General features: G+C 34.6%; 1 protein-coding gene across 5 annotated transcripts in view; it reads right to left on the reverse strand.

Moving 5' to 3' along the window:
- THEMIS (thymocyte selection associated) overlaps positions 1-27694 on the reverse strand; it is a 173031-nt gene that overhangs the window by 104777 nt on the left and 40560 nt on the right. For 4 of the 5 annotated variants that reach the window (XR_016395200.1, XM_022556268.2, XM_022556242.2 and 1 more), the window contains exon 4: positions 6564-7022. Coding sequence is in view for 4 of the 5 variants with exons in the window: in XM_022556268.2 (XP_022411976.2) it covers positions 6564-7022 (459 nt within the window). In the remaining variant the exon portion in view is untranslated. Of the gene's footprint in view, positions 1-6563; positions 7023-8783; positions 8892-27694 lie in introns of those variants that run through there. The other variant, XM_022556273.2, reaches the window with a different exon arrangement.

The raw sequence follows: 27694 nt of genomic DNA on the forward strand, positions 1-27694 counted from the left end.
AAAGGAAGAAAATGAAATGGAAGCTGGCTAGAGCATCCATGGGTTCTAAAGATCATGTTATGTCACAGTACTGTCAGGGAAACATTAGGAAAAACATCACTAATAAAAATTGAACCTGTTATATAAATATGTGATATCAACTTTGGTGCCAAAAAGTGAATATTCATTCTCCTTAGCTATTAAGTTCATAAATATGTCATTGTAACAAATCAAATCTGGATATGGTGGGTGAGAAAACCTTCTTGATACCTAAATAGGAACTTTGTACTGTACAACATATATAGACAGAAGCAATTATTTTAGTTGCTTCATTCATTCATTCATGTATTTAATTTATTGAATAATGAACATTTACTTTATCTCAAGCACTGAGAAGATAAAAATAAATACATAAGAAATTGACTCAGATGCTTCCATAAATTACTAAAAATTATGTTGTGTTAAAAAGATTAAGTTTATAAATTACACTTATCACTTAGTAATATTAGCAACCAGTCCTTTCAGGGTTATACTAGGTCCAGGAAAAACTCCGGCCTAGGACCAATTTAAGTAAGTAGTGAGGTTTATGGGTAAAATATGTTGCTTTTCAACTCTTTCTTCCCTCAAATTTGCCATAGGGTAAAAAGGAGAAAAAGAAAGAAAAAGTTTCAATGAATCTAAAAGATGTCTGCAATCCTTAAACTAGATAAAGATTGAACTCAGATGGAAGAACGGTCAATGATTCGGTAGAATAGGAAAAGGAAAGCCTATGTGCCTAAGGAGTTCGAGTCCAGTGAAAAGTCAGCCTTTTTTGCCCCACACAACTCCCCAAAAGTTTTTGAATTGGAGGCATAAAGCCCCTCGGAAGGTGGAGGAGAAGGTAGAGGACAAAACAAGGGATTATGTGAATGTTTGAAGCATGGTTAAACCCAGGTCTTCAGCTTTAATTTGGGGAAGACAGGTGACAACCCCTCCCACCTCTCTCTCTGCAGGAAACAGTATAGGGTCATAGAATCTGGAAAGTAGGCATAGGTGAGCAGGGGAGAAGCATGGAACTGAAAGCAAAGAAGGGAACTCTAAATCTATGGGGGAACAGTGAAAGCCTCAGCAACTTCTCCACTCAGTTACAAGAGTTTCATAACACCCAGGAGGTATCAAGAAGATTCTTTTCAGATGAAATTGAACAAGTCCTGGAGGAAAGACTCACAGGATCTGAATTTGGGGAATTCTCCAATGAAAAAGCCAACAAAATGAAACCTAAAATTCATAAAACAAAGAGCTTGTATATCAATAGTGCCTCACTTGTAAATTAAATTAAAAATGTGTCTAACACGTAAATATGAACAAATGCGAAATAATCACCAACAATTTGAGGAAAACATTTAACAAGAATGACAGACTAAAACTTTAAAAAAGGCCAAAAGAGGCAGATAAAATGCAAGGAACAGTAGAAAACTTTAAGAAATAGTAGTATATTCTCAGAGAGATAAGATATTGAGTCCTTAAAACAAGAACATGTTAACAGTTAAAAAATGATATAAGAAATAACTCTTAGAAATTAAAAATATGATAGCTGAAATTAAAAATTCATTAAAACAGTTGGAAATGTAGTTAAGAAATTTCCCCTGAAGGTAAACCAAAGACAGACATAAAATAAAGAAAATAGTTCTACATTAGTATGGGAGCTTCAACATGAGATTAGAAGTTACAGAAGGACAGAAGAGAAAAAACAGTTGAAAGGCAATTATCAAAGAATTTATCCTAGAAATGAAGGACCTGAATTTCCAACCTGAAAACTTTCCTCACAATGAAAGAACAGGCCTACCACAAAGCACATTACTGTGAAACTTCTGAATACCATGTAATCTCTCAAAGGCAATATTGGCAACAATAAGTTATTTGAGTCCAGAAATTGCTAGTAAACACAGAAGCAAGTCAAAGAGTAACCACCAGGATGGTGTTAAATCGAAGTCCCAGGACAACACTGTAATGGACTAAATGTTTGTGTCCCCTAATATTCATATGTTGAAACTCAGCTTCATAATGTGAGGGGGTCAGGAGGTGGCATCTTTGGGAGGTGATTAGAATTAGATGAGGTCATGAGGATGGAGCCCTCATCAATGAGATCAGAGGCCTTATAAAAGTCACCAGAGGCTTTACTTCCCCTCTCTGCTCTCTGTGTAAGGATACTGTAAGGATAAGGATACTGTAAGTCCGCAATCTGCAACCTGGAAGAGTTTCCTCACCAGAATTCCACAGTGCTGGCACCCTAATCTCAGACTTTCAGCCTCTAGAACTGTAAGAAATAAAGTTCTGTTGCTTATAAGCCACCCAGTTTACTGTATTTTTATAATAGTATCCCAAGCTAAGACAAGCACCTATGTATTAGTTCTAGAGAGCCACAAATACAGACTGGAGCATGAGGTTGGAGGGTTCCAGGAGGAATACTTCAGGATAAAAAAAATAACAGAAGAGGTAGATCTCCTGACAGTTTGGGCTCTGGAAAATTGCAATGAATGGCTTTTTTTGTTTTCTTTTACAAAGATGTTGGAAAATACTTCAAGACTTAGGAAAGGATTGAAGAAAACTAAGAAATGAAATAGTAAGGTCATTATTACAGAAAAATAAAGCTATACAGAAATGGAATTATGGTCATTATCTACCACTTGATTCAGCAATGAACTGTCACAATAATGAAACTGCAAATGCTTAACCATAACTTATCATATACTGAGAGAATGGGAAAGGGAAGAGGAAGTAGGAATATAAGACCATTAAATCTTCATCACCACACATGGAAGTCAGTAGTTACTGTCTAAAACTGATCACTTGAAAAATAGCAATATCCGTATATTATTGGAAATGTGAATGGAAATACAAGAAAGCAGGAGCGAAATATTTAAAGGAGTTACCTCAGAGTAGCAGAATGTGGAGGAAATTTGGGAATGGTCAAGGGCACAAGGTTTGTTGGTAACTTTGTCTTTTTACTACTATTTGACACTTTTGACTTTGATAAAAATGGAAATTATTTTTGAAAATACATGAGAGAAAGACAAAGTCTCAGAATAGTAAAAGATCAATGTATTTTTTTCTTCTATTCATTTGTCACCTATTATACAATATTCAGATACTGCCTTTCTGATATCACCATTCTGCTCGTGTGATTTCAGCCCTCTGCTTATAAATGAATTATGTCATATACTTGAGCAGAAACTTTTTCCCAAATTTGAATGGCATTAAGTTTTTCTCCTAAAGCAAAACACAACTTTCCAACTCTTAAAATTTCCACAAGTAAAGAACTACTTATCAATCAATACACCAAAAAAATCAATACACCAATACACCATTAAAAAGTTTTAAAATCAAGATTTTTTTTGAAGCTGCTTTAAACGGCTGGCTCCATTTTTCATTTGCAAATATTATGCATTCCATTTGTTACACTAATATGAATTTTATCTTCCTGTTAAAGGCACAAACAGAGTTTGCTATGACTTATATGAAACCAGTAGTTAGAGGTCTTGGATGGTTATTTATACCTCTTTCCAAAGAGAGCTTTTAAAAAATCATTAAATGTAGGGTAAGAGTTAGAGGGGGTTGGCCTGTGACCAAGAGTTCCCAGGAACAAATATTCCATTTAAACACTTTGTGCTACATTTCTTTTTTATAAAGCCTAAATTTTCCCATTAGTAACATTAAAAACTAGTACTAGGAGTAGAATATCTTATATTTCCTCTTTTCTCTATTTACTTGCTATGTTCTCTTTTCCACAAATCAATATTTCATAGCTTCCTATAGTTCTCAGTCTTTTCCATCTTGCTTTTCCCCCTAAGGTTTCTCTAAAATCTCCTACCCCTGACAGACCTATTCTTTTTCTTGTCACTTTAGAAAAGAAGGAATCAAGTCAAGAGGAGTTTGAACTGTGCCTGACACTCAAAGTCACTGGAAAACAACTTAGCAGGCAACATGCCCTTGACTTCAAGGCAAGTTTGAATCTTCAATATAAGAAAGAATCATGTAAAACAAGACCACAATTGATTAAAAAACAGTTTACATTTTATATTTAGAAGAAAAATGCCTATAACAACAATAATTTTTTAAATTTGACTTTTTGTGTTGGACACCCATCCTCTATTTTCAGGAAATATTCTGTAGTCAGTATACATGCAAAGCAGTCTCATACAGTATCTGTCCTGAAATTGCTATACAATGAGAACTAATGTTTAAAATAATCCTTAAGAAATTAAAGGTCCAAAATAATTAAAATCAAAATTCAATTTTAATATCATTAAAGAATGGAAATTGGACTAAAACATTTGGGGAAGGATTTTACTTCATCTAAAGGCTTTCTTCTGGGACCTTAGCTAACACGAAACCATATTTAAGTCCATCTAAACACTTCTGTTAATATCCCTTGCTCTTCTGTCAATGTTTATATGTAATAAACTGCACCACCATTCAACCAGCAGATCAAGCCAGAAGCCTGGGAATCAGGTTAACTTCTTTCCCCTTCCAATAGACCTTCAGATCTGGCTAGCTGTACTTCTGAAATACCTATTAAGAAGAGCTGTCCCTATCACTATTGTATTAACCCCCCAGTACTCTGCCACAGAACCAGTGGCCTCACTGCAATTCTCCCACCTTGTTTCTCCAGCTGAAAAACCATTATTAATTTGCTCTTTGGACAAATGTTAACCCCTTAACATATATTTCAAGATCCTCCATGACTGATTCCACTACCCCATTGCATGTTTTGATATCTGTCTCAGCCTGCCTTCTCCTCTCTTGTCTCACACCAGGTGCACTGGAACCACAGTCTCTTGCTGACCTGCTTTCCTGCAAGCTGCGTCTGCTTCCTCCAATGTTGACCCCTCTCTCTCAGCCTGCCCATCTCCTATGCACCCTTCAGATCTTAGTTTAAATGTAATTTCCGCAGTGAAGGCCTTCGTGATCCCTAACCTAAATTCATTAAATGCTGTAACCATCTTGTTCATGTGCTTAGGTTCTGGGTTCGCCTTCATTTGCACCTGCATGATAGGAGATGCCAATGGTTTTAGAAAAATAACAAAATTTAAAATGAGAAAATGCTATCCATTTTTTAGGAAAACTCAGTTATCAATTTTGATTGTACATTTTGGGAAAACTGACAAAACACTAACGTGAGGTCTAAAGTTTGCTGCGACTTCAATATTTTGTCAACTTAAAAAAATAATCATGCTGTGGCCTCAATTTTTTGTAGTACAAAAAAAAATCACTACTTGAGTGGAATTCCTTACCTATACCTTTTGCTCAAATGAATTAATTGATTTCTGGTTAAATATATGTATGTAACAAAATTTAACATAGCTCTAAAACCTACTCAAAAGGCATGTCAAGTTTTTCACAATTGCATGTGACCAACAATATTAATGGGGGCAGAGATAAATAGAATTTGAGATATCCAAGGGGTACTCTTTGACCAAACATTTTTACATATTGCTTTTTTTTCCTCGGGTGTATTACATATAGTATCTTAATAGAACCTTATTTCATTCTCAAAACAACTCCAAGTCATAGACAAAAGGGATATCATCATCCCCTTTGTATAGATGCAGTTTACATGGCTCACCCAAAGCTACCACCTGTTAAGTTATTGACCAGAGTTAGAATCCAGGACTTTTTACTGCAAATACAGAACTCTTTGTTCCATACTTGTTATGCTTATGTGCCATAATCTTAAAAAGTCAAGGTGTTAATTTCTGTAGGATTACAATGCTCTCTCCAGCTATTCTTATTTTAAAATGCAAAAATCTTATGAAGATTACATATTAAAATACACTTATGTGGGAAGAGGGAAAGGGGGAGGATCAGGATAGGGGTATGGGATTAAGTTATACAAAGTACTATGTATAAGATAGATAAGCAACAAGGATATATTGTACAGCACTGGGAAATATAGCCATTTTTGTAATAATTCTAAAGGGAGTATAATGTATAAAAATATTGAATCACTATGCTGTACACCTGAAACTAATATAATATTGTAAAACAACTATATTTCAATAGAATCCTTTTAAACCCACACTTATGTGTGAATTAATTTGTCATATCATTTTCCCTTAAGTCAGAAGGACTCCAAGCTAATAGGAGGATTTATGACCAATGAGGGATGGCTGAAAAAAAAAAAAGAAAAAAGGCTCTCACAAAAATAGGAGTAAGGGACACATAAAGAAACTTTGTGTCTTACCTCTTTTATGACCACCTCCATATAAGAAAGCTTCTTTCTAGCCAATTAATTCTCTATTCTAAAAAGTAGCTCTTTTCTGATCCTATTTAACTGGCAGTGATAAAAATAAATATTTTAATCTGTCTGTACCTGACAATTACAGCATTTTACATTTGGATAGCACCACACAATTTAAAATATTTGCTTACATACATTGCTGAATTTGAGTCTTCATGATTTGCTTATTTATAGATGAGAATCTGACTCTCAGTGGGCTTAATGGGCAAGTCAGGGACAGAGTTCCATTCTTTAGACTAAAGCTTTTCTCTTTCCCAAACCCCACAATCATGTTCATAAAGCATCATTCTCAGGGGATACTTACATTTCATCACACCTTGAATTTCATAAACAGGCTTGAGAATCACAGCACCATAAAAGCCTTTAGGGAATGGATTTCTTAAGTCCCACTTATTTGAAAAGTCTGTAAGTTTCACAGTTCGTGTTCTGTTCTTGGGGATCTTCCATTGGACAATTTCCTTTAGGGTATAAATATGTTCATCATCACATTCATAGAACTCTCCTTCTTGTGACAAAGGCAAAGTAAATGAGTGATTTTGATGATTCCTTAGCACACCACAGTTCACCATTATTTCTCCATTGATCTCTTCGACTGAGTTGAGCATGATTTGCTCACCTTGCTTTATGATGAGATTCTCTAGTTTTATATCCTTCTGATGATAGAAGCAAGGATGCCCCAGTCTACTTGGTCCAATATGGATGGTTCTTGTAATTTCTTCCATAGTGAGGTATGGAGTTTTATCAGCCACAATCTTAAAAAGACCTGAGAACAGAATTCTGTGAATTAGAAAGTTCTCATAAGAAAATCACAGCGAGAGGGTTATAAAACAAGTAAAACGTAGCATTTAAAAGTAATGTACCTTTTTCAAGATTAGAGATATTTGTTTTAATCTTGAATTCTTCTAGGTAAAATCTTAATGTATTTTCTGTAGGTTACTGGATTGTCAGATCCAGACAGGCCACATAGATGGAAAGGGGAAAATAGCGTGAGATAGAAAAGGCCCACTTCTTGGAAATGCAATCTGCATGAGATACTGGCTATCTCCCAACCACATGTGTGATCTTGAGCAGGGCATTTAATCTCTCAAGATCGCATTTTTAGTTTTTAAAATGAAAGGATTGGATCAATATTTCCATATATATTCTCTGGAAACACCAAAATTAAAAGATATTCCAGAAGGAAACTGTTTCATGGTCAAATTAACGATTACAACGATTACCTGGAACTAGCCCATGGTGATGGTTGTAACACATTGTGAATGTACGTAATGACACTAAATTGTACACTTTAAAATGGTAAATTTGATGTTATATGCATTTTACTACAATAAAAAATATCTACATATTTCCAAGTAATTTAAGATTTCTCAGAAACTTTAGATGTACTGTGACTCACAAGAGGGGAATATAACATGCAGAATTTCCCAAATTTCTTTCATTCTAAAACTCTTGGGGAAACATTCATAAATAAATTACAAAATAGTATGTCACGATATATTAGTGATCCACATAACTCTCCTTGAGAAATGCCAGGTTAGGTAGTTGTTCTGGATTGAATACTCTTGATTATATATCATTCATTCTTCTCACTACTTTTCTAATTCTGCCATGGTTTCACTATTTCAAATTTTTTCCTCTAATACTATTGGGATAGTCACTGACACAATGAATTTTTGTTCTTTAAGACACAGCTTTTTATGCTTGCATGTTTAAGTTTCATTCTTCTCTTTGAATTATTTTGCTTTTATTTTATAAGCACATGTGTTTTGTAGCACTTTCAGAAAGTTATTTATTGAATAAATTTTAATAAATTCCAGAGAAAATAAGAACAAAGGAAAAATTAGGTAATTGCTTTGTTAACCTCAAAGTAAATTAAGACAATTATTATATAATAGCATACACTAAGAAGGCAGTGTATAAAGAATCCTACTAGAATGATATAGCTTGTAAAAGTTATTTATTCATTTAGTCAAAAATACAGTCCAATTAAATTTATCTATGTATCAAATTATTATTAACCAGGTTACAATGTCTTTTATGTGTATTTTGGGTTATAGTACAAAGATTTATGATGTTATTTTTTAGTCGATCTTTGCTCAAATGAAAAAAAATACAGGATTTTGGTTACTTTTAAATATAAATGTCCTGAAAAAGTGGGTGATACAATCCTGGCAAAGGCTGAGGAAGGTAGCATGTGCAATCTGTCCTGAAAACCTTTATAAATCGAATAGTGTTCATTCCCTGCATGGTGTGCTTGAAGACAGTAAGGCAAAGAAACATTTACTTTGAAGGAACTTCTTATTTTATTATGTCTTGTATCAGGGAAAATCCAATAAAATAGTACTCTCGAATTCTCCACAGTAACTGAATTTGTGTGTGTGTATGCTCGTGCCCGTGTGCAAGTGCATGCACATGTTTAATCTCATTTGTTTCCATGTGAAGATTTATTTCTAAGAGTCCACAGTCATCATCAGGGTATAAAAAATTCAGCAGTTTTTGTGAAATAAGTTTAAATAATAGCTACCTAGAATCTCATAAGCGTAGAGAAACACGGTTTCATTTCTATCCTCGCTATATTGATGACATAAGTCACAGAAGAATTAAGTCAGCATCTTCTTTCCTGGGGAATTGGGTTCACCTAAGGTAATAACAGACCCAAAATGTTATGAAGTAGAAAAAGCCTGAAACCCTAAGGGCCACTATTATTTCAAGTTAATCACACACTTCAGAGCTGTCTTGTTGGATGTCTCTATTGCAAGGAAAATCTATCTAAGAAATCTGTGTGTTTTCCCTTAGGAGATGATTAAGGACACAGTTTAGCATGCTAAGTGGCAGAGTACAGGAAAAATATTTTATTAACATTTCTTTATATGTTATTGCAGCCAGTCCAAAGAGTCCCTTCTTACAAACAGCCACTCGATACCGTATAAACTAGGGCAAGTATATACAGCTATATATGTATATATACATATATATGTGAATGATGTCATATTGGAACTTTAATTTCAGAATAAACTATAGCACCATAGATATGATCAGCTTTAAATTCAACCAATTTTTTCTCCATCTTTTTCTCAGAGTGTAATAATAGTTTTATACAAGAGAAAATATAATTTACTTTTTCAAAACACAAAACAAAACATATTTCAGGAGCTGAGTGATCATTAGAGAGATAATAAAATAAGCCAATATGTAATCCTCACAATGAAAGTTAAAAAGCAGAAAGAAAATAGATTTCTATTTCCAAATTTGATTGTCACCTATTAAAATGGATATTCGTGTTATTTTTACCTAGGAGAAATTGTTCATAAGGAGTATGTTACTTGAGAAACAAAAATTATGAGGAAATGCAATTAGTTGAAAAATAGTCAAAAAGTAAATTTAGTGTTTAAGATCTTGTCCCTGAATCTCAGGCTTTTGGGGAGTTTATATTTTTATCCAATTCTTAATGATCTGCAATCATTATTATTATTATTAATAGTAACAACTGAAATTTGCTTAAAAAGTTGCAAGCTTGAATAATTTTCTTCATATGCATCATTTATATTCTTTCAAGAACAGTAAAACAAATATTATTACTGGGGGATATAAAAATGGTCATGATTTTCATAGTCATGGCTATGGAATCTCAAGCCAAACCTTTTAAATCCAAGTCTCATAATCTTACCTCCACATCAGGCCACCTCCCTGTCACACAAATGACTTGCAAGGACATTTCCTATGAGAACATGTTTATTCCAGTTCACAAGATATGTATGTGGGTCTCACAGGTTGGCCCTCCCTTTGCATTGGTCAGCCTTTCCAGACTCTCCAGTATGAGAAGAGCAAAAATAACTTCCTGGTTCAGAGTGAAGAATTTACACTCATCAGATTTTTTTCTACTTTTTTCTCTAACTCATCAATTCTCACCCAAATAGGGAGTAATTTAAAAAATTAAAATTTCCACCTGTGTATCACAATACTATTTATATACATAAGATCATTGTGTATGATGTAATGTGTGAAAGGAGTTCACAATCTTTTTTCTTTGTCTAATTTCTAGCTTGCTTTCAGTTCCAACCAAATATATTTCCTCTATCTCTGAGATAAGGAATCTTAGAGTGAATTTTATGTACTAATTCTCATCTTCCTCTCATATTATCAAAATTAGGATTATTAAAATATTAGCAGCTTAGAATGTGCTGGAAATTTACATGTCTGATAGAATTCAATTTTCCAAATTACAATACGAGGTAGCTAGAAATAAAAAACAAACACTTCACAAATAACCACAGGAAAGTTTGAAGAGATACCATAAATTCTCTATCATCACACAGCTCATAAGATACAAGTAGGATTTTGTGTCTCTAAAGCTCAAGGGCTTAATCACATGGTTACATATTTAAGCCTTTCATTATTATTGTAAATCGTAAATTGTTTGTGCAGCCTTTCACCGTCCTTCTGGGTGCAGAAATTCTTAGAACTTTTTAAAACAAGCAACATAAGAAAGTGAACTTCACTGATATTTGACATTGATTGGCACTAGTCTCATCTCCTCATACATCAGATGGCCACGTGCCTGGAGGTACAGGCACGCGGGAGGCCTGGGAACTGCACAAGCTGAAGGGGTTGACAGCGCTGTCCACAAGATCATGTTCTTTGAGTGTGCTGCAGACCACCTGGCCATATGTAAGTGGGTTTCCAGAATACATTATCACAGTTTTTAAATAAAGTAAATCTCACAAAATGGATAAATGGCTTCACACATCTCTTGCAAAGAAATCATGTATTGAAAATAAAACTAATATAAACACAAGTGAACAAAAAAAAGGACAAAGTCTACATTTCTACTCTCACTCAATCTCTTCTTTAGCCATATTATGAAATAAAACAATGACACTCTCGTCTAATAAAATATGAAGTGGCTGAAACTTCTTTAACACTTTAAAGTTATCAACATGTGGATTCACATCCACTATCATCATAAAGAAATTTGCCTTTGAGATATAGATGAACAACACATCAAATATACATGCATATATATGCATAGCTGCCATAATTTTAAATAAATACATATATATTTGAGATACTGCTCAAAAATTTCTAATGGACTGAGCTATGTGAAGGAGAAGATTTAGAGACAAATCAGACTGCTACATATTTTTGATCATGTGTCTTGTCTCTCTGCCAATAAAGCAAAGTGTGCTTCACTTATTTTTGTGAGTGTATGCCTCTGCCTCTTTAAAATGGCAATTTGTCCTGCAATCAAGTTCCTAAGCATCCTTGTTATTTTATACTTGCCTATATAGGTTTCTCATTCCACATTTTCCTATTATTTTGTTACATTTCCAAGACAATTCTTAGGTCAGCACATCCTACAAAAACGATCTTCTTCAAGACTATCCCAAATCTGGTATTTTGATTAGAATCCTAGCTCAAGCATCTCTATTTAACTTCAGATTAAAACGAGATGCATGAAATACCCTACCAAAGCAAAAAACTCAAAATTCTTGAGCAAAGTAATGAAACATATAATAATAATAATGTCCAAACTGTGAGAAAATTCTCCAGATTTCTGAGATTACTGAAAATCATCAACTAATGAGCGATTCAAACAATCTTGACAGAAGTCTCCAAGAGCAGAAACAAGGAATGTGAGGAAAGTCAAATTCATAAGAAAATTTTGTGTAGTAATTTAATGGAGTATTTAGGAGGGGGAGAAGACATATCTAAGACGGTGACCAAGTTTGTTAAGTGTTAGATGCTAAGTGTGGCTGTAGAATTCCTACGTGTGAATGTCTTTACATGTATAATGAAATCAGAATGATCTATAATAGCTATTAACAATTTTTAATAGTTCTTTTACCTGGTGATAAAAAGAATAAATCGTAAAATCTTTTGATTCATTTTTACCTCAATGGTTCAACCAGTGCATGAAAAAGACCTTTATTTTCCCAGTAAAGCCTTGAAAGGAGTGATATGCAATATCTAATACATTTGAGATATTTAACAAATAATTTACATTAATAATGTTAGACTTTGAAATCAAATGATATAATTTGATATCAATGCCTAAATCTGTTATAATCATGGCTTTACTATTAAAAGTGCCATACATCCTTGTTCATGTTAAAGCTTTCTCTCTCCTAAGCAGTGAGAACGAGTAATAGACCTAGGATGAGGCGAGAAGATGTCAGAAATTCTTCTTCTCATAAACCTTGGCAAGAGCACAGTTCTCTGGACTCTTACAGTTCTCCAGAGCACTGCCCCTTTTGTTAGGAGAAGACACATAGAGGTTTCAGGACTGGAAAGAACGCCCACAGACATTAGGTCCCCCAAATCTCTCACGAGGCTTTATTAGGAGACCGTCAAAATATCACACATTTACTACTCCTGGCTCTTGCTGACTTTAGGCAATAGAATTTTCAGGCCCAGCAACACACTACTATCCCAATAGGAAAGTGAAGTGGTTAAAAGTATGAATTTTTGATTCAAACAACCTGGGTTTAAGTTTGGCCTCAGTCCTTTTCCCACTGTGTAAACTTGAGAACTTAAACTCTCAGGGTTATAATTTCCTTTTCTATAAAATGGAGAAAATTGTTTCACCTACCTCATAAAGTCATTGTGATGATTAAATGAGTCAATACATGTAACATGCTTAGATAGCACTTGACACAGAGCAAGCACTGAAAAAGCAAAATACAAGAAATAATAGCTATTCTTTCATACCATTTTCTTTCACTCTGGAATTCTAAGCCATTGTAGGATGGTTATAACATCAGAGAGATGAATACTTACAGGGCCAAAGAGGATCCAGTTTGGATCAAATTAGATGAGACAAAATATGTAGAATCCACAGTTCAGTATCTGACACAGGCTGAGCAAAAAATGTTCCCAGCTACCATTACAGATTTTGCCAGAGTGTTTGATTATGGAAAGGAGCCTCAGGTGACCTCTTCAGGTGCACTGCCTTTGGGGAAATATTTCCAGGTGGCTTTGAGGAATTTGTCTGACTCCAGGCTTTGATAAATTGCTTAGAATTTGACCACCAAAATTTTATGCCCATAATAAGCAGATTATAGGGAGATGTAAGCACATTTTAAATGCAAATATTGTGCTGGTTGTAGTTATTCACAAGGTATACATTATACACAGTTGCTGAAGTTCCATTGAACAAAAGAAGCAGCAAAATGCCAAGGCATTTTTGAAAATGTGTTTTATTCATGGCTCTGAAGGGTAGTTGAAGCCAACTGAGGGAGGAGTATACCCTCCCTCTATTTTAATGATCTTAATTTTGCTAATGGAATGTTAGTGGAAAGAGTTTGGGAGCCATGTGGTGCTGATTGCGTTGTTCAGTATTGATGTTGCTTGCAAATTAAATGTACCTAAGTAGCCACCTGTTTATGCTTATGATTATATAAAACCGCATATGTTTCCCTCTCTACACATGGGAGGTAAATATTGAAAAAATTATTCTGGTGTGAAGGGTGAAAACAGCAGCAATTCTTCCATAACTGTCAACATATGCTGTGGTGTTTCCTTTAATGTTGTGCTTTGTCTGACATATTTGCTGATTTTTACCATGCAGTGTTTAAAAAAATCTGTTACCCATGGTTATGCAAAACAATTAAAAATCAGTTTACATTAAATTCAAATTAGGAAGAGAGGTAATTTTCCAACGTAACCATAAGTTTTAAATGGATTTCAGAGCTTAAGATTTAAATAGATTTTGATTTGCACAATAAAGAGAACCAAACTTTTTTTTTCCTAAATTCGCCAGCATATATAAAGGAACATTTTCTTCCTAAGCACATCCTTTTGATCCCATATTACTAGGCAACCAAAAAACTAACTCGAGTAACATAAATTTGAAAATCCCACCTGAAATTGGCAATAACTCTTCAGCTGGCAAGCCCACCATCATTTCCACTGGATTGGCTCTGGAAAACAGTTTGCTGGACCTCATACAGAAGATCTGACTGGGTATTTAGTCAGCAAGAGCTCAAGAGCAGTTTTTGAGATGTCTTGTTTGAGCATTGGGAGATCCGGAGCAGGTAACACCTTTGGAACTAGTTCAGACTATTCAGAGATATGCCCTGACTATAGCTTGCAGGAAAGATCAGAGAGACTGGACTTGCTGTTGTTGATCACTTTAGACACTACAGATAAACAAATTGGAGCTTCATATGGTTAATATCTGATCAAGAGGGATTTAAATGTCAACTGTCTAGCAGCCTAGACGTGACAGTCTCTAACTTCCCAATAAAGTATCGCAAAAAGACACAGAATATGTTAGAAAGAGATGAAAATTTACCCCATCATCAAAAACTAAGCATAACAGATCAGCTGCCCCCAAAGGCCAGAAGAACTTATTTTCATAATAAGGAAGATAGAGCTGAAATGAGAACATTAGAGGCCTAACCATGCTGGGTCTCATGAAGCAAAGAAACCTCTCTAAAGTTTTTTAAAGATATTTAACAATCACTGAGTACCCTCTACAGCCCAAAGTTTGTAGTAAGCACTTAACAATTACCTCTTTTCATTTATTTAAATTCATGTTGCTAAAAAAAAAAAAAAAAAACCTGAGACAGAGACACTGAAAACCCTTAAACTGTATACTTAAAACAGCTGAATGTTATGCTATGTAAATTATAGCTCAATAAAGCTGTTAATTTAAAAAGTGGGAGTGAGGAAGGATGGACAGTTAAGTAATAGCTTGAAAAAAGCAGGTAGATGGGCCCTGTCATTAGTTCCTGGTGGGATGTAAATTGGCAGAATCTTTATTGAATGTGATTTGGCAATATGCATCAAAAGCTTTAAAAACATTTTTACTTTTGAACTCATAATTTTATGTATATGAAATTATCATAATAATCAGAAATGCAGGCAAAACTTCAGTTAAAAGGCTGTTCATTATAGCATAAATTGCAAAATGACCATGTTTGGAATGGATTTATTAATTATGGTATAAGCATATGATGGACTATTATACAGAAAATAAAAATTATGTTTTGAAGAATATTTAATGACATAGGCAAGTCCTCAGAAATAGGCTTACTTCTCATTATATTAAAACATGTCTGTATGTGTGTAGGTGTACTACTGGAAAACAATAGAAGGAAACTAAATATTAATGCTAAACAGCTCTGGTGATGAGATTATAGGGAGCTATGCTCTCACCCCTGCATTTTCTTCCCTTTTCTAATTTTCTACAAGATAGATGTGGCATTGGTAAATTTGGGAAAAATCAATACATTTTATAACTTCAAAAAGTTGTGTTCCTTATGTCCATGCAAAAATCTACACATGGACATTTATAGCAGCTTTATAGTTGCCAAAACTTAGAAGCAACTAAGATGTCGTTCAGTAGGTGAATGGATAAATAAACTGTGGTACATCCAGACAATGGAATATTATTCAACGCTAAAGAGAAATGAGCTAGAAAGCCATGAAAAGACATAGGGGAACTGTAAATGCATATTACTAAGCAAAAGAAGCCAATCTGAAAAGACTACACAGTCTATGATTCCAACCGTATGACATTTTGCAAAAGGCAAAGCTACGGAAACAGTAAAAAGATCAGTGGTTGCCAGGGGTTGTGAGGGAGAGAGGATGAACAGACCGAACACATAGGATGGTTAGGGCAGTGAAAATACTCTGTATGATGCCATAATGGTGGATACATGTCATTTGTCTAAACCCATAGAACATACAACAACAAGAGTAAACTACAATGTAAACCAAGAACTTGAATGATTATGAGGTGTCAAGGTAAATCTGTCAGTTGTAACAAGAGTACCACTCTGGTAGGGGATGTTAACAATGGAGGAGACTGTGCATATGTAGAGGTATGGGAAATCTCTGTACTTTATGCCAATTTTGTTGTGAAAGCCTAAAATTGCTCTAAAAAATAAAGTCTACTGAAAAAAATCTTTTGTTCCAATGACAGAACCTCTAAATCTCTGATATGTAATTATGTATAAATACAGTAATGTGTTTTGCCAATGTCCACTTCAGGAAATGAAGACCGAGTAGACAATTTGTTTGGACAGTCTGGTTCCTCTCATGAGAGTTCCTCCATGGTGATACTGTTGAGGCAACACCATAAAGAGCTTTGAAGGAATTGTGCATGAAAGATAAGGAGATGGTAAGAGCAAAAAGTGATGAGATAGATTTTTAGAAGATGTGCACAAAATATTAATACTATGAGAACTTATAGAACAGTACCAGTTGTAGAAAAGCCTATTTTAAAATGATATTTCTGACAGAATTCCGTTCTGATTCTCAAATGTACATGGGTGAGTGAAAAGAACATTTTGACCTAGAACTGCAGTCCATTTGTGTTCCAGATAATATATATTTTAGTTATCAAAAGACCAAAGACTTAGAAAAAAAATCTGATCATGTACTGAAGAGAAGAAAACATAGGCCAATAAAAAATGGAACTAAAAATTAGTGTAAAAGTCTGATTTTTTTGTGCATTTAGATTACTTCACATTTTCTTGCATCGTATATGCAGAATACCCCTTTTTGTCTAGGAAAATATTTTGTATAATAAGCATAGATGAATCTATTTTGCTTAAGTGAGCACAGTGGGGAAGAGCTGTCTTAAGAGAGGTTGACCAAGAAAACTTGGAAGAATGGTCCATGATTCCTTGAATAGAAAATTGTCCAAAAAGCAGGGAGCCCTATTTAGGGCTTTTCTGAATCATGTGTCATCATAACATCCAGATGGAAAAATAAGAACAAATTCTGCCCTGTAGCTTACTTCTTTTAACATAAGTCATTTAAAAAACAGAAGACAAAAAGTTATTTACTATAAAGCTATCAAATATATTTTAAATATTTTTATATAATTTTCCTATCAGGTCCCTTTATAAACAGATGTTATAGTTAAAAAATAGCTACAATCACAAAATGGCTAAATGTGAAAGATTTAGTCATTTCAACGGTACATGAAATATAATAAATCACCACTGAATATAATATTACATGTTTTCGATTAAGTACATAGTTTCCCAAATGAAACAATGAGAAAACTCGTTCTGAATTTTAAGTGAATTATTATTAAATATATTTAATGTATGAATGTACATACATTATGTATGTATTAGGTGTTTTGGTATCCATGCATAAAGGAGCAAGTTTCATAAATGTTAATAATTTAACCTTAATCTATTTCTTGAAGAAATAATTATATTATTAATCCAATTTTGTCATTGGTTATTCTTACTACTTTCCTATATTTTTCACATTTATAATTAAAATGATTTTGGAAACAGTCTTACTGCTAAGGGATATAGATATGTTGGGAGATAATTCTCCACAGCATTTCTACATGCCTCAGAAACTGGAGGTAAAATATTTGTTTCCTGACCAGTATGGCAATGATAGGGAGTATCTCCTTCCTGAGAGGCATTTTAGGATACTGAAGTCTCCCTCCTCTCCTCCAAGGAGATTTTCTTACATCCCAAGGTAATAAAGACATGTTTTCTTCAAGGGCAAAGAATGGCAGATTGGCCATCAGCCTCTTATACTTTGGGGATTTCCTAAACTCAGTGTTCCTCCACTGTGCGTTGGGCACCCACCTGGCCTGTTCTATCTCACCCGTGGGAGATGGGGCTCAAGGGGAACCATTAAAGCATGATGCTCATGCTGTCTGCTGTACCATGAGGAATCAACTACTACATTCATATGGGCTTATTGTTTCATTACTGATCTAATTTATGAAGTGTGGCAAGTCGGCCTGGCAGCTGCAAGGTTACTTAAAGATGGCTTGACCTCTTGACAGATGAAGTCCATTTTTCCATTTATCTGGTAGAAATTAATTTATGTAGGAAGTAATGCCTAAAGTTTGTCTTTAAAGCATGACTCAAATCCATTAAACATATGAAGGCAATTTTATAGTTAATAAATTTTCTAACATTCATTTAAAAATTCCTATGTCATGTTATTTAGGAGTAGCATTAATTTAGATTTTTTAACATTACAATGTTTACTGCATATAACAGGAAAGTTAGAAAGGATGTCACATATCCAGGGGATTTGTGGATCCCCATTATAACACTGATGTTGGTTGACAAAAAGACCATCTCACTCTTTTCTATGATTAAGCAAGAAGTGCTTCAGAGCACAGACTCTGGAACAGTTTAGATCTGTATTGGTGCTCTCCACTACAGTACCACAGTTGGAGCATTGTATTGAGCATTTGAAATTTGGCCACTTGAAATTTGCATGGCCAGACTTGATATGTGCTGTAAGTGGAAAATACATGCTGGGTTTTAGACTTAACATGAAAAGAATATAAAATATCTCAATAATTTTTCTATTGATTAGATATTAAAAGGATAATATTTTAGATACATATTTTTACCTAAAATACATTATTAAAATTAATTCACTTTTTTCTTTTTTTTTTTTTACTTTTAAAAATATCTGTGCTAGGTAGCCTCTAAGATGGCTCTAATGATTCCTGTCCCTGCCACCTGGTTGTCACACCTTTGTGCAATCCCCTCCCAGATTGCACCAGCATGTGTCTGTCTGATCAAAAGAATATAGCAGAAGTGATGGTATTTCACTTCTGAGATTAGGTTATAGAAGACTATGGTTTCCATCTTGGGCTTGCTCTGATCACTCACTCAGGGGAAACCCTATGGAGTGGACCATGTGTCGAAGAAGTGAAGCTTCCTGGGATAGCCACATAAATAATGTTGGATGAATACACATTATATTTCTATTCAACAGTGCTAGTGTAGATTTAACATAACCACTTACTTAACTATGTGATCTTGGGCAAGTTACTTGACCTTTCTGTAACTCTGTTTTTTCATATGTAAAATGTGAATTCAATTAGTAACCTATGTATACATAAAAGTGTTTAGAACAGTTTTATATGCAAAAGTATTTAGAACGGTGTCCGGCACATCATCAGGATTCTCACTTGAGAGTGTGATGTGGTCAGGATAGACTGTAGAGTAGTAGAGAATGTTCCATGTCTAAGCTCTACTATCACATTTCTTACAAATTTTGTTGCCTCCAGCAACAAAATTCCTCCACAATAATAAAATTCATAAAATATGATCTAAAATTTCAAACAGAAAAATATCTTCAATCTAGCCTTGTAATTTTAATGGTGGTTTTATAGATGTAACCACAACCTTCCTTGAACATATGGTTTAGAGATATTATGTAAACTTGCTGTTTAGAAATAAACTCTGTCCATCAGAAAAAAATGTATTGAAACTCTTTCAGGATATTTCTTATGTCTAAAGAGAAAGCATTTATTATTCATGCTTAATAACACTATATAGGAGGAACAAATATTTCCAAGAAGTAATCCAGAAATTTGGAACTTCATTATAACCCAAACATTACATGATTTACTGATCTATGTAGACAACGCAATCAACTACCAAATATCAGAATATATTTTTGCTGTGTTTGGCAAGAATGGCATGTTTCCTAGCTCATAAAAGGACTTAGCTATGAGGGCTGTCTTCTAAAATAACAAATTATGCTTCTAAAGCAGTATGTTTATTTCCATAAAGAACTGAAATGATTGCTTTTTATTTCTTTTAATATATTGAACATTTTTGAGATGACATAATAAAGATATATGGAAACATAACATTAATATAGGATACGCAACCAGTTATGTATATTGCAAGTTTAGTTTCCCACTCACATTTTAGTGAAAAATCACCTTCCAGTTTGTTCCCTTAAAGAGTCCTTGACAAATTAACAAAGCTTTTCTTTCTTAATTGTTGCTTGAGTTTTCATTTGCTGGAGCTGCATCTATAAAGCTATATTTACTGGTTGAAGGCTGGATATCTTTCTTCAGTAGAGCATCTTTATTTGCAAAGAAAGTGTACCCTAGGTACCCTTGACAAGGTTATGGTCATCTTCATCAAAACTTTTGAACTACCAATAAGAAATTAAGGATCTGTGTTCATATACTTTACTTCAATACAGAACAGTGGATGATGTCAGTGTAATAGTGGAATAAGGACCTTTGAAAATTGTCTCCTCCAAAAAGCAGTAGAGAAACTGGTTAAAAAAAAAAAAAGTCAGGATTAATTTTTTCAGAATTCTGGAAATTAACCAAAGAATTGCAGCAATCTGGAGAACATTTCTTAATGAAAAAGTAGCTGAATCTTGGTAAGAACAGCAAACTTTGTGGCATCTTAACTTGCTTGTATTCCCATTCTTCCAACCCCCTTCAACTCCACAGTAGCCTTGAAAACCAACAGCCCACAATCATGGCAAAGCCAGCAGCCTAGCAGTCACAAGATGGAGGAGAAAGAAGTTGGAGTTCCTTCCAAGATCATTCTCAGAAAATTGTCATTATTTGATATGTCTGGTGACTTCCTGGAAGATTCTATTTGTAATGCTGTCTCTATTTGATCTATTTTGAGCTCAGTGAGTGGAAAATACTTGGCCTCAGAGCATTTGTCAAAAACAATGAGAGGCAATTATTTAATCTTTGTGGCTGCCTGCAGTGGTGTTTAACAGTTGGGAGAAAAAAATGGGCTAACCAAAAAGCCTAAAAGGAAAAGCTGAGGAATGAGATGTCTATAAGGACATTGAGAAGTTCCAACATATTCCTGGAAATCTAGAAGACCACATACATGTATATTACCGTGCACATGCCCAGAACTGTGTGCATGCTCAAGAAAGACCTGAGAAGTCTGTAAGCTCTCAAATCTGGTTGACTTTGAAGCGCTACATGAACAGGAAGTAAAAGCTAAGCAAGAGTTTTCAATTGCCTGGTTGAGTGTTGAAAGCATGCCTCCAAATGAACACAGAACCTCTTAACAAAGACTGGAGACTTCTTGGTTCCAGCTGTTTAAGGAAATATCTGTCCAGACATTCATTGCCCACCAAGCTAATTGAGCAGAGACTTCAATGACCACACATGACTAAGAATGCAGACTTTACAGATTTAGTTCAGAAAAGTCACTAAACAACCAGCAAAAACAAGCCCTGAGGAGGGAGGAGAATGCAACTTCTAGTGCTGACACATTATATTGTTGAAAATATCCACTTTTCAACAACAAACTGTGAGACAGGCAAAGGAACAAGAATGTCTGGCCCGTAAACAAGGGGAAAGAAAATCAATCGATAGTAACTGTTTCTGAGGAAGCCCAGACACTAGAATTCCTGGAGAAAGAATTTAAACAGCTATATTAAATACATTTTAAGAACTAAAAGAAACTATGTTTACAAATGAAAAGGAAGTATGGAAATACTTAATAAAGTATTTTATTAAGTCTTAGCAAATAGAGAATATAAGTCAAATTTGAAAACAGGTCAATTGAGACTATCCATTCTAAGAAATAAAAAGTATGAAGAGAAATAAACAAAGCCTCAAAGACCTATGAGACACCATCAAGCATATAATACACCCTCTTTTTTTTTTCTTTTTATTGGCCGCGCCCCACCACTTGTGGGATCTTAATTCCCTGACCAGGGATCGAACCCACGGCCCCTGCATTGGGAGCGTGGAGTCTTAAACACTGCACCACCAGGGAAGTCCACCATTAAGCATATCAATATGTGAATAATGAATGCCTCAGAAGGAGAGGAGAGAGGAAAAAGTGTAGAAAAAATATTTCAGGAAATAATAGCAAAAACTTCCAAAATTTGATGAAAAACATTAATCTACACATTTAAGAATCTCAACATACTCCAGGTGGAATAAACTCAGAGATCCATGGCTAGACACATCATGATTAAACTGTTGAAAACCAACAGTTAGAGAATTTTGAAAAAAGAAGAGAAGAAAAGATTCATCATATACAAGCGTTTCTCATAAGATTAAAAGCTAATTTCTACTTAGAAATCACAGAGGACAGAAATCACTGGGATGACATACTTAAAAGTGCTGAAAGAAAAGGACTATTAACCAAAAATTCTCTGTCCAGAAAAAAAAAAATCCTTTAAAACTAAAGGAGAAATGAAGACATTTCCAGATAAACAAAAACTGAGAGAATTTATCACTACCAAACCTGCCATACAAGAAACACTAAAGGGGGTCCTTTAGGTGGAAATGAAAGGACACAAGTCAGTAACTCTATTCCATGTGAAGAAATAGAGTATCAATAAAAATAACTCTGAAAGTAAATTAAAAGAAAATTTAAATGTATGTTTTATTTTCAATTTTTTTCTCATATCTTATTTTTAAAACAATTGCATAAAAAATAGTTACAAATCTGTGCTGATAGGCACACAATGTATAAAGATGTAATTTTTATAATAATAAAAATTTGAACCAAGAGGTAAGAAACAGAGCTATATGGGAGCCAAATTTTATATGCTATTGGAATTAAATTCATTAATCCAAACTAGATTGTTATAAATTAAGACGTTAATTGTAATCCCCAGGCTACCACTGATAAAATAACTAAATATATATATGGGTATTTTTTTAAAAACCACCAGATTTCTGGTTTCTGGCATGGCATATAAGGAGTTTGGAAGTTGTCACTCTGTCCTAAAAAAAAAGTGAAAAGCTGAACAAACTGAAAAATCAACAACTATTCTTAGATATATCAGAGAAGTGAGATCACAGGACAAACTACTGCCTCCAAAACTGGAGAGACAGACAGGCAAGTACAGAGAATCTCAATTTACCACAAAAGAAACTGCTACAAAAACCAATACCAGGGTAGACAAATCCGACCTGTAATTGATGAATTGCTAGAGGCTCAGAGTGGACAAGTCTGAGAGTAAAAAATTCCAGGGGAACTTAGTCATAGGGGGGCCCACAATTTTGTAAGTTTTACCACCAAAAACTTAACCAGACTCTCACAGTGAATATCAGAGAAAAATCCCCGCATGCTTCTGGTGGGGGGAAGGCAAAAGAAACCATTTTGAAATAGGCCAGAGCATTCTGTTCTTAATAAGACCTGCCCTCGAGAGAAACTATTGGTGTTTTATCAGGACTCATTGACCCAGAGGGATGAAAATATGCAACTAACACCCACCCTAGCCTTCCACTTAGGGAAAATATGCAACAAAAGCCCACTCTCACCTTTCCACTTGGGGAAAGGGAAATACCCAGCTTTAGCCTGCTCTGGTCTTCCACAGGGGAGAAGGGAAATACCCAACTCCAACCCACTCCAGCCATCCCATGCCACCTAAAGATGCAGAGAATGGGACTGAGAAGCATTTGTGAAGTTCACAATTCAGAGGCACAAGCTCACAAAAATACTATAACAATCATAGGACTAGAGAATGTTTCCGCTCCTACCACAGCTTACTGCCACATTACTAAAGGCCTATTCACTACAGCTCCTTTTAACCAGTACATGATGCCTAACCATCATGAAAAAAAGTATAAGGCATACTAAAAAAAGCAAAAAAACACAATTGAAGAGACAAATCAAGCATAGAATCAGACACAGATATGGCAGCAACGTTGGAACAATCAGACCAGGAATTTAAAACAATTATGATTAATATGCTAAGGTTTCTAGTGGATAAAGTACAACTGGTGGGCAACGTAAGCAGAGAGACAGAAGCATAAGAGAAAATCTAAATGAAGTGCTAGAGATCAAAAACACTGTAATGGAAATGAAGAATGCCTTTGATGGGCTCATTAGTAGACTGGACATAGCTGAGGAAAGAATCTCTGAGCCTGAGGATATATCAATAGAACTTTCTAAAACAGAAAAGCAGTGAGGAAAAAAATATAAAACAAAATCACGGAACAGAATATCCAAGTACTGTATGACAACAACAAAAGGTGTAACATATGCATAATGGAAATATCAGAAAGAAAAGAAAGAGAATTAAGAACAGAAGCAATGGGCTTCCCTGGTGGCACTAATAATCCGCCTGCCAATGCAGGGGATATGGGTTTGAGCTCTGGTCCAGGAAGATTCCCCATGCCACAAAGCAACTAAGCCCGTGCGCCACAACTACTGAGCCTGTGCTCTAGAGCCCAAGAGCCACAACTACCGAGCCCACGTGCCACAACTACTGAAGCCCACATGCCACAACTACTGAAGCCCACGTGCCTAGAGTCCATGCTCCACAACAAGAGAAGCCACCGCAATGAGAAGCCGGCACCACAACAAAGAGTAGCCCCTGCTCTCCACAACTAGAGAAAGCCTGCACGCAGCAACAAAGACCCAACGCAGCCATAAATAAATAAATAATTACATAAATAAATACATAAATTTATTTTTAAAAAACAGAAGAAATAATTGAAGAAATAATGATTGATAATTTCCCCCAAATTAATGTCAGACACCAAACCACAGATCCAGGAAGCTCAGAGAACACTAAACAGGATTCTAAAAAAAACTTCATAAGAACATCATATTCAAACTGCAGAAAATCAAAAGTAATGAAAAAATCTTGAAAAAGGTCAGAGGAAAAAAATCTTGCCTATCATACTTGTAGAAGAACAGAGGTAAGAATTGCATTTAACTACTCCTCAGAAACCATGCAAGCAAGAAGAGAGGAGGGTGAAATATTTAAAGCGTTGAGGAAAAAAAACCCCACCAACCAAGAAATCTGAATCCTAATATCCTTTAAAAGTGAAGGAGAATTATAGACTTTCTCAGACAAACAACGACTGAGGGAATTTGTTCCAATAGACCTGCTTTGCAAGAAACGTTAAAAAAAGTTCTTCAGAGAGAAGAAAAATTATATGTCAGAAACTTGGAATTACATAAAGGGAAAGCAGCAGAAAAGGAATGAGTGAGGATAAAGTAAAAACTTTTATTTTCTTATTCTTAGTTAATCTTACAAATTTTGTTGCTCATAATAATAATATCAACAATGTATTCAATTATAATCTGAAAGGATCAATAAAATCTCCTAGAACTAATAAGTATAGCAAGGTTTCAAGATACGTTAATATACAAAAGTCAATCACTTTTATTTGTACTAGCAATGAACAAGTGGAATTTGAAATTAAAGGCACAAAACCATTTACATTAGCACCAAAACAATGAAATAGGTATAAATCTGACAAAATATGTACAAGATCTATATGAAGAAGACTACAAAACTCTGATGAAAGAAATAAAAGAACTAAACAAATGGAGATATATTCTATCTTCATGAATAGGAATATATAATATTGTTTAGATGTCAGTTCTTCGCAGCTGCATCTATAGCTTTAATGCAATGCCAGTCAAAATCCCAGTAAGTTATTCCATGGATACTGACAAACTGATTCTGTGGTTTATATGGAGTGGCAAGAAACCTAGGATAGCAACATTAAAGGAGAACAAAGCCAGAGAACTGACAAGACTTACTATAAAGCTGCAGTAATCAACACAGTGTGGTACTGGTGAAAGAATAAACAAATCAGTGAAACAGAATGGATAGCCCAGAAATAAACCCATCTAAATATGGTCAACTGATCTTTGACAAAGGAGCAAAGGCAATACAATGGAGGAAAAATTGTATTTTCAACAAATGGTGCTAGAACAATTGGACATTCACATGTTAAAAAAAAAAAAAAAAGAATCTAGACCCAGGTCTTAACAACTTTCACACAAATCAACTCAGAATAGATCACAGAGTTAAGTGTAAAATGCAAAACTATAAAACTCTTAAAAGATAATATAGCAGAAAATCTAGATGACCTTAGGTTTGATGATGAATTTTTAGACATGACACCACAGGCAAAATCTATGAGAAAAATACCTGGTGGCGCAGTGGTTGAGAGTCCGCCTGCCAATGCAGGGGACATGGGTTCGTGCCCCAGTCTGGGAAGATCCCACACATCATGGAGCGGCTGGGCCCATGAGCCATGGCCACTGAGACTGCACGTCCGGAGCCTATGCTCCACAACGGGAGAGGCCACAACAGTGAGAGGCCCACGTACCACAAAAGAAAAAAAAAAAAGAGAGAAATAATTGATAAGCTGGATTTCATTTTTAAAAAATTGCTCAGTGAATAATATTGTCAAGAGAATGAGAAGACAAGCCACAGTCTGAGAGAAAATATTTGCAAAGGACATACCTGATAAAGGACTTGTATCCAGAATACACAAAGATCTCTTAAAAGCCAACAATAATAAAACAAATAACCTTATTAGAAAGTGGGCAAAAGACATGAACAGATGCCTCACCAAAGAATATGGCATGGCAAATAAGCGTATGAAAATATATTCAACATTATACGTCATTAAGGAATTGAAAATTAAAACAATAAGATACCATAATTGTATGCATATTAGAAGGGCCAAAATCCAAAACACTGACAGCATAAAATGCTGATGAAGATGCAAAGCACCAGGAATTCTCATTCATTGCTAGTAGGAATGCAAAATGATGCAGCCATTTTGGAAGACAGTTTGGCAGTTTCTTTAAACTAAACATATCCTTACCATATGGTCCAGCAATCATGTTCCTTGGTATTTACCCAAATCAGTTGAAAATTAATATTCACACAAAAACCTGCATAATTTTATTCATAGTTGCATAGTTTTATTCATAATTGCCAAAACTTGAAAGCAACCAAGTTGTTCTTTAATAAGTGAATAGCAAAATGAACGGTGGTATATACAGACAATGAACTATTATTCAGTGCTAAAAAGATATGTTACACACCATGAAAAGACAGTGGTATTTTGATATTGAGGAAGCTGTGCAAATTTGAGACAGGTAGTATAGTGTATGGGAAGTCTTTGTAACTTCTGCTCAAATTTGCTAACGAACCTAAAATAGCTCTAAAAAATAAAGATTTTTTTTTAAAAAAAGGGAAATAAAATTGTACACTAGAAAATATCTATTTAACACAAAAGAAGGCAAAAATGGACAAATAGAGAAACACAAAAGACCTAAGACATATGGAAAACAAATAGCAAAATGGAAGATGTAAATCTTACACTATCAATAATTACACTAAATATAAATGGATTAAATAATTAAAAGGCAGAGGTTGGCAGAATGGATTAAAAAAAGAAAGCCCATCCAACTATACTGTCTACAAGAGACTTACTTGTAGATTCATACTTCAGATTCAAAGACACAAGTTATTTGAAAGCAAAAAATAGAAGGTAGACCATGAACATAGTAACCAAAAGAGAACTGGAGTGACTACAGTAATATTAGAAAAAAAATAGATTTTAAAACAAAAATTGTTTAGAATATTATATAATGATAAAAGGGAAACTCCACCAAAAAGAGGTAACAATTATAAACACATATAAACCTTACATCAGAGTCCCCAAATACATGAAGCTAGAGCTGACAGAATTGAAAAGAAAAACAGACAATTCAACAATGACAGTTGGAAACCTCAATACTCCACTTTCTAAAAGGGATAGAACTAGACAAAAGATCCACAAGGACATAGAATACTTGAACAATCCTATAAACCAACAGACATCTGTAGAACACTCTATATTACAACAGCAGAATATATATTCTTATTAAGTGAACACAGAGCATTCTCCAGGATAGGCCATATGTTAAGCCATAAAACTAGTCT

This window comes from Delphinapterus leucas, chromosome 12 (genome assembly GCF_059928025.1).
Source record: "Delphinapterus leucas isolate spDelLeu-1000000601 "Yukka" chromosome 12, BTC_Dleu_Yukka2, whole genome shotgun sequence".
In the NCBI taxonomy this organism is placed as follows: domain Eukaryota; kingdom Metazoa; phylum Chordata; class Mammalia; order Artiodactyla; family Monodontidae; genus Delphinapterus; species Delphinapterus leucas.